The 7734-nt window shown below is 52.0% G+C and overlaps 1 protein-coding gene across 5 annotated transcripts in view; it reads right to left on the reverse strand.

The window, feature by feature from the left end:
- DOCK11 (dedicator of cytokinesis 11) overlaps positions 1-6319 on the reverse strand; it is a 182668-nt gene extending 176349 nt beyond the window's left edge. For 2 of the 5 annotated variants that reach the window (XM_035725508.1, XM_035725510.1), the window contains exon 1: positions 6010-6319. In XM_035725508.1, coding sequence (XP_035581401.1) covers positions 6010-6111 — 102 coding nt within the window. In that variant the 5' untranslated portion in view covers positions 6112-6319. The remainder of the gene's footprint in view (positions 1-6009) is intronic. The other 3 variants (XM_035725507.1, XM_035725509.1, XM_035725512.1) reach the window with 2 other exon arrangements.
- Positions 6320-7734: the final 1415 nt, after the last annotated feature.

Here is a 7734-nt window from a genome sequence, read left to right on the forward strand (position 1 = left end):
AGAAATGCAAATTGGAACAGTGCTGTATCATTGACCTACCTCCTATCAGATTGCAAAGATTAAAAAATATTAATAACCAATGTTGGCATGGGAGAGGGGAAATGAACATGTGCCCATTCTGATGAAACAGTAAATGCCAACAACTTTCTGCAGAGCAATTTGACAGTGTGTTCCAGAGGACATTTTTTTCCTTTTAATTAATTTATTTTTAAATTCCAGCATAATTAACATACAGCGTTCTATTAGTTTCACATGTACAATACAGTGATTCAACAATTCTATACATGACTCCGTGCTCATCACAATAAGTATCCTCTGGATCCCTTCACTGATTTCACCCCCCCCACACAACCTGCCACCCCTCTGGGAACCAACTACCGGTTTGTTCCCAGAGGGTTGTTTTTTTTTTTTTTAAGATTTTATTTATTTATTTGACAGAGAGAGAGAGAGAGCACAAGCAGGGGGAGCGGCAGGCAGAGGGAGAGGGAGAAACAGACTCCCCGCCGAGCAGGGAGCCGGATGCGGGGCTCGATCCCAGGACCCTGGGATCATGACCTGAGCCGAAGGCAGACACTTAATGACTGAGCCACCCAGGCGTCCCATCAGAGGGCTTTTTAATACGAAAAACGTGTCTAATGTTGCAGCAAGCAATTCCATTGCTGGAAATTTCCCCTGAAGGGACAGTCTAGCAAGTTTGAAAACGCCTGCTCAAAGATGCTCATCCGTTAATGTTTATACCAGTGCTGTCCAAAAGAACTTTCTGCAATGATGGAAATGTTCTCTGTCTGCACTGTCCTATATGGCAGCCGCAAAACCACATGTATTTGAACGGTGGCAAGTGCAAAGGAGCCAATTTTTTAAGTTCATGTAAATGTAAATGGCCACAGGTGTCTAGCAGCTAGTACAACTCACATCTCTAACACCACAAAACTAGAAACTACCAAACTATCACACAATAAAGTATGATTCCCTACCGTACACTCATAGTGGAATTTCTGGCCATCATTAAACACGATTATGTAGATTTATATCGACTGAAGTGAAGAAACAAATGTTCATAGGATATTAATAAGCGAAAAAATTATTTTAAAGTTTGTATGATATTTTTTCGTCTGCTTTCATAGATATATACACACAGAGATCAAAGAGTCTTGACCTATATACATTAGGATTTTATAGTAATGAGATGATTATTCTCATCTGGTTTTCTACCTTTTCTACAACAAACATGCATTTACTATGTAACAAAGCAATAAACGTTTAAAAAAAGGGGCTTAATAAGGATTAGACGAGGAAAAAGATTCAACCCAGAGATTTGTTGCACACGTTTGTCTTAGAAGACAAATTCTGCTATTTGGTGCTTCGAAGAGGGTTCACAGCAAAGTCTGCCCTGGGCTTTTGGACAGATCCTCCAGGGGTGGCTTGCCCTGGGGCCCCCTAACCTGGAGCAGCCCACGGGAGCAGGGAGCCTACTTCTTGTTTAGGCGCCAACAAAGTGGGTAACTGTCCTGCAGCTCATTCAGCCAAAACCTAGCTGGGTCTGAGAACCGGAAACGCATGGTCAAGAGGCCCATTCCAACCAGCTTTATTTCCGTGTGTTAAGTTGTTTGGTCCTATGTTATGGTACTTTCCACAAAATCCCCTGGGAAGAGGGAGCAGGACAGCGGATTCGTTTCCAGGCCTTCCCTACATGCGAACCTAACACACATTCCAAGCAAAGGTAGTTGTGTGCGCGGTGGGTTGGGGGTGTCAACGGCTGTGGCCACTCTTCAGCCATTCCCGGCTTCTGGAGAGTTTTTCTCTACTAGGGTTATTAGATGACATCCAGCCGGTGCCAGCCAAGGAAATACCCTGCCTCGAGGGGCTAAAGCCCGGAACATCTAGCAACTCTTTCCAGATCCTTCCGCACACAAGGAATGGAGGGTGAGTTCAGCAGCAGCAGGCAAACAGTATTTAAAACACCTACCAGGTGACTTTCCCAGGCCGACACAATGACTCCCCTTAAGGGCAGCTAAAACACGACAGGTTTACCAAATGACTTTGTGTCCCCCCCACCCCCTCACCCCCGGCACAAATAGCTATTGCCTGAATTGTAACAAAAACACCGTTAAAACCCTGCATTTTAAATGTGTGTATATGTAAACACTTCTCTCTTAATCACATACACTCTCAGGTTATAATATTCCTCCTCAAGCCCCTCCTGGGAAATCTTGGCCAATGGTTAAGTCTATAATTATCCCTTTCCCTCAGTTAAAACTGACCTTCATATAAATGCCAAACTTCAAGGAAAATGCAGCAACCGGTCTCTCTCCCAGCCTGCTTCATTATTTAGTGAAAAGGGTCGTGGAAGTACTAATAATTGAATGAAAGTGTGAATACACGCACATGCTTTATACAGCCCAGGCCCTCAGAGTTCTTCAAACACTGAGCAAAACTGAACAATGGTAGCAACATGCCAACAAGGGTATAACCGTAAAAATAATAATAATAAAATAAAAAGTTTAAAAAATTTAAAAATCCAAAAAACAAAACAAAACAAAGCCCCCATCTCAACAGGAAAGACTGCGTATTTGCTGTATATTTGTTCAGTCTGGAGGGTTTTCCAAGTTCTAGCAAGAGATACACCGGAGGAAAGCGTGATCTGCTGTGGGAATGGCTCCCTCGTGACATCCTACGAATACAGGCGTAACTTCTTTTATCCCACTTCGATTCATCGTGCTTTGCCGATAATTGCATGTTTTACAAAGTGAAGATCTGTTGCAAACTGCATATCGGCACCATCTTTCCAAAAACACCTGCTCACTTCCCATCTGTGTCATTTTGGTTACTCCTTGCAATAGTTCAAACCTTTTCATGGTTATTGCATTTGCTACGGTGATCTGTGATCAGTGATTATGACTCACCGAACGTTCAGATGATGGTTCACATTTTTTAGCACTGAAGTATTTTTTAATTAAGGCATCTACGCTGTTTTTGAGACTCAACAGACTACAGTATGGTGTAAACGTAACTTTTCTATGCGCTGGGAAAGCAAAAATTTCACTTGACTCGCTTTATTGTGATAGTCACTCGCCTGCGGTGGTCTGGAACCGAACCCACAGACCTCTGAGGTATTCCTGTGACTCCATATTGAAGCCCTAATGCGGGTGTCGTGGATTTATAGCAGCAAGTGTAAATCCTCCTTCAGCTGTCCCTAATAAACACTTTGGGGCTTAAATCAGAAAAGAATCAGAAGTTATAGCGGCAGCTGCAACAGGGTCCACTTGCGTTCCAGCCACCCATGGCTTTACTAATTGGTGACTGGCTCTTTGTGTCAGAAAAGCAGGAGCCAAGAAAGAGCCAGTTAGGAGAATCCACTCCATTTAAGGCTGTTTCCTTATTTCTTCATTGACTGAACTGCTTAGAAACAGCATTCGCCAAGGTACAAATAATCTAGGTGTCCTATTGACAAACACAAAGACCCAACCCGGGTTGGAAATAATAAAAACAAATGAAGAAAATGGCACCCACATTCACATATAACTATAGGGCACCTAACATTGTGTCTTGAACGTGACAGAAAGGCTCAATAGATATTCACTGGTTTGGATTCCTACAATCTGTTCCCCGCGCCCCCCCCCCCCAATTCCCCAAATTTCAATGTGGATCACGTACCAGAGTAGTAAATAAATATCATTCCGGTGCCTTGCCTGGTAAACATCTGTGCACTCAGTCCCAAGTAAACCAGGCTGGTGCAGCTCCCAGAAAAATCTGCTCCCACTAACAGTTTTTCCAGCTTTGCCACAGATCCAATGGTCAGGAAAGGGCAGCTGCACCTGTGCCACACAAAATCCTTTTAAAAACCTAAAAGCCTGGGGCGCCTGGCTGGCTCAGTCTGTTAGGCGCCCGACTCTTGGTTTCGGCTCAGGTCGTGATTTCAGGGTCATGGGATCGAGTCCCGCGCCACGCTCACTCATGGAGCCGCGCTCAGTGGGGAAAATCTGCTGGAGATTCTCTCTCTCTCTCTCTCCTTCTCCCTCTGCCTTTCCCTGCCATTCTCTCTCGGTCTCTCTAAAATAAATAGATAAATCTTAAAACAAACCAAGAAACCTAAAAGCCTGGGCAAGAATGCTAATATTAACGTTTTGCTGCTGAGGGTGGCAGGTCAAATGCTGGTCAGATCCCAGTGGAGGTTTGCCGAGGCCCATTTCTTCTCTCGAGACCATCTGTCCACATCATAGGCTCCCTTTGTACCATGCAGTAGCGGGCCAGCCACCCCTGCTCAAGCAAGGTTTTTTTCTTCCCAAATTTAGGAAAGCGTTTCCTGAGCTAGGCAGATTGAATCACTTGTTAGCAGTCACCCAAGATGAGAGCCCCGGTATAAATGCCCTGCACACAGCTTGCCTTCCTCTCTAAACTGGCTGTGATGACAGTCGAGGTTCCCATCTGACCCTAACAGGACCTCATTCTAAAATCAGTGAGACACACAATAAGCCAAGTCCCTTAAAACAACATTAAAGGTCTGGTTTTAGATCTGCTCAACAGCAGGATTAAACTTTCAAGGGTCCAGCCACGATAGAGATTTCTTTAAAGTCACTTGGCTTTGCACAGTTGTAGCTATTAGGGATCAGATCTTTATCTCAAAGGTACACATTTTACGTTTGATCCTCCTCCAGAACTCCCACTAATGTCAACTTTCTCCGCTGTTGGGATCAAGCCCCTGGCCTCCCTTTAATGTTGGCTTTATCGCAGATTCTACAAGATCAACAGAAAAATTACAAGGAAAAGCTGTGAAGTTCCCTTCCGATGATAAGTTGTTGGAACAAAAAGAGCCCACACTCAAAACACAGCAGACGAGACGCCGTAAGGTAGAGGGAGAGACTACGAGGACGAACAACAAAAACCCAAAGTAACAAAACACTAATTAACCAGTCTGATGGCTTATTTAGGGTTTGCTCTCTAGTCCAGGAAACTGGCAACGAGTGTCTTGAAAACAGAAGGGGCGAGTGCCCGTTAGCACCCGTCCGCTTTGCTCCTGAGCCAGACAATCCGGAGGAGGCTGAGGGTGCGATGGAGAGCTTCCAGGGGGTCAACGCGCTTTCAAATCCCCATCCCCCAGCCCTGCCGCCTCGGAGGCAGCCCCGGCCGTGAGCGGTGGGGCTCTACCGCCCCCTCCCCGGTCCTCCGTCCCTGGACTGGCACACACCATCATCCCCAAACGCGGCCCCATCTCCTCGCCTCTGGAGCGCTCCTAGGTCCCCGGGGACACCCTCGCCCTGTGGCGGCCGACCGCGCGCGCACTCGCCCCGGAACCCCGTTGTTTGCAATTCCCTCCCTCCGCGGCCACAGCAGCAGCACCCCTTCGCCACCCATCACCACCCTCTCCCCAGTAGCGGGAGGAAGTCGCTCTGCTTCCTCTGTTCTCACCGCCCGCCCGAGCTTGGGAGCCCGGGGCTTTTTGGGTGGGGTTCTTTTTTTGTGTACACAATGTGTGTGTGTGTGTGTGTGTGTGTGTGTGTGTGTGTGCGCGCGCGCGCGCGCGCGCGCGAGTGTGTGTGTGCAAAAACGCTCATCGCATCCTTCCGCCGCGGCTGCCTCAGGTGCCCGCAGGAGGGAATCGGGATCTCGTCGCGCCCCGGTCCCCGGCTCTTTGTGCGGGCTCCAGGGCAGCGCGAGGTCCGCTCCCCAGCTCATGCCCGCCGCGCCCCCCCCCCCGGGGGCCCGGTTCCGAGCGCCCGCCTCCCGCGCGGCCGGCCGAGCCCCCGAACGCCCGTCCGCGTCCCGCCGGGCGCAAGCCTCCGCCGCCGCAGGGCGGCCGCCGCGCTGTCAGCGGGCGCCTGGGACTCGGACCCCGGCCGGCGGCGGCTGGTGCGCAAACTTACTGAAGCGGAGAAAGAGAGCGCGGGGCGCAGCGGGCGGCCGCCGCCAGCGCAGTTCCAGTCCCCGGCCCCGACCCCGCGCGCGGAAAGCCACCCCGTCGCTCCGGCCCGGAGCGCGTCCCCCGGGACGCCCGGTGCCCCGGTCACTCACCAGCACCACGGAGCCCCGCACGGCCTCCGACACGCTCTGCCGGAGCTCGGCCGCAGTGCCGGGCTTGCTGAGCCGCTTGGTGAATTTGCGCACTTCGGCCATGGCAGCGGCGGGCAGGTCGCGGCTGGCGCACTCACTGCCCCGGGCCGGGGCGGCCACGGCCGCGGCTGCTCCCTCTGTTTACCCGCCGGCCGACCGGCCACATCGCAGCTCGGCGGCGGCGCGGCTCCCGCGGCTCCTCCCTCCCCGCCGCGGCTCCTCCCTCGTTCCCTCCTTCCCTCCGCGGCTCGCCCGCGCGCTCCGCGTCCTGCCCCACGGCGGGGCCGCTCCCTCCCCTGGAGAGCCCCGGCTCTGCTCGCGAAGGGCCCCAGGAGGAGGGTGTGTCCGGCGAGGAAGGGTGTGTGCCGGGGGAGGGAGGACGGCAGGGGGGGCGAGGGTCACGAGGGAAGAGGGGGGAAGTGGCAAGCGCTCGGGCTCCGCCCGCAGCTGATGTTGCTGGTGCAGCCGCATCCGGGAGGGGAGAGCAGGCTGCTTCATTTTTCGTGTGTGTGTGTGTGTGTGTGTGTGTGTGTGTGTGTGTGTGTGTATGGGGGTGGCGTAACGAAATATCTCCAAGTGTGGGGCGTGTTCTACCCCAGTGCCCCTTTCCCGCCCCAGTGCCCCTTTCCCGCCCCAGCGGCTGCAGTGCCTGCAGGCGAGCCGGGGGACTCTCGCGTCGCCCCACCCCGCCAGCCCCCAGGGCCGAGGAGGCGAGGGACTGGGAAGGAGCGTGGAGCGGCCGCCTATTGTGTCCTCCGCCGGGGAGGGGTCGCGCCGCGGTCGGTGGAGAGCGGGTTTCTGGCCCGAGCGGCTCGCCGGGGTCCTCCCGCGCCCACACCAATCTCTCACCCAGGGGGTCTTGCGCCCGGGGGGGCGACCCGGGGAGGGAACAGGCTTGGGGAGTGGAAACTTGCTGTGGCCGAACCCACTCCCCCAGACCGCCCCACCCCCAGGAGGGCGGGGGAGAACTGGGTGGCGGGGCCTGAGCCTGTGGCAGGTTGTCTAGTTCTGCAGCGGCTGTGCGCTGGGGGTGGGGTGGGGTTGGGCTCGGGAAGGCCCTGCCGGTCTTCTAGAAGCTTTCACATGTGCCCAGCTATCGCCTCTCCATCTCCTACTCCTTTCCTTATCTTCTTCACCTTCCGAGAAATTATTCTCCAAGAATCAAAGAACATCGTCTAACTAGATGTAAAACAAACATGCTTAAGACAGAAATAAGGATCTTGAAGTACTGGGGACCCAGAAAAAAAACTCCCCGAGTGTAAAGTGAGAAGCCCCGCTGACCTTGGCAATTTTCTGTCTGCTTACTTCATTTGTTGAGAGCTTGAAAATAACTAACAACAATTTCTCGCTAACGGAGCAGCCTTTCTAAGAAGGTTCCTACCACTGCCTTGGGGCACTTTCCCCACTTTTCCTAACTTCAGAGACCAAGCAGTGACACCTACGTAAAGGACTTTGTTATGAAAACAAGGACGTGGATGATGGTTTCCGTGAATCCGGAAAAGGCCAAGTGTCCTAGCAGCAAATCTATTTCAGCAGCCATCCCATTAGTCCCAATAAAGCAGATAGAGGGTCCGAGAGGGCTTGTTCCCCGGGAGTCCTATAAAGGTAGAGGCTCTGTGTCACCAACTGGGCTTTGCACAGTGTATGTCTGTAGAATTTGTTCACTGTCGAATGCATGTAGATCAG

Source organism: Zalophus californianus, chromosome X (assembly GCF_009762305.2).
Source record: "Zalophus californianus isolate mZalCal1 chromosome X, mZalCal1.pri.v2, whole genome shotgun sequence".
Taxonomy (NCBI): Eukaryota; Metazoa; Chordata; class Mammalia; order Carnivora; family Otariidae; genus Zalophus; species Zalophus californianus.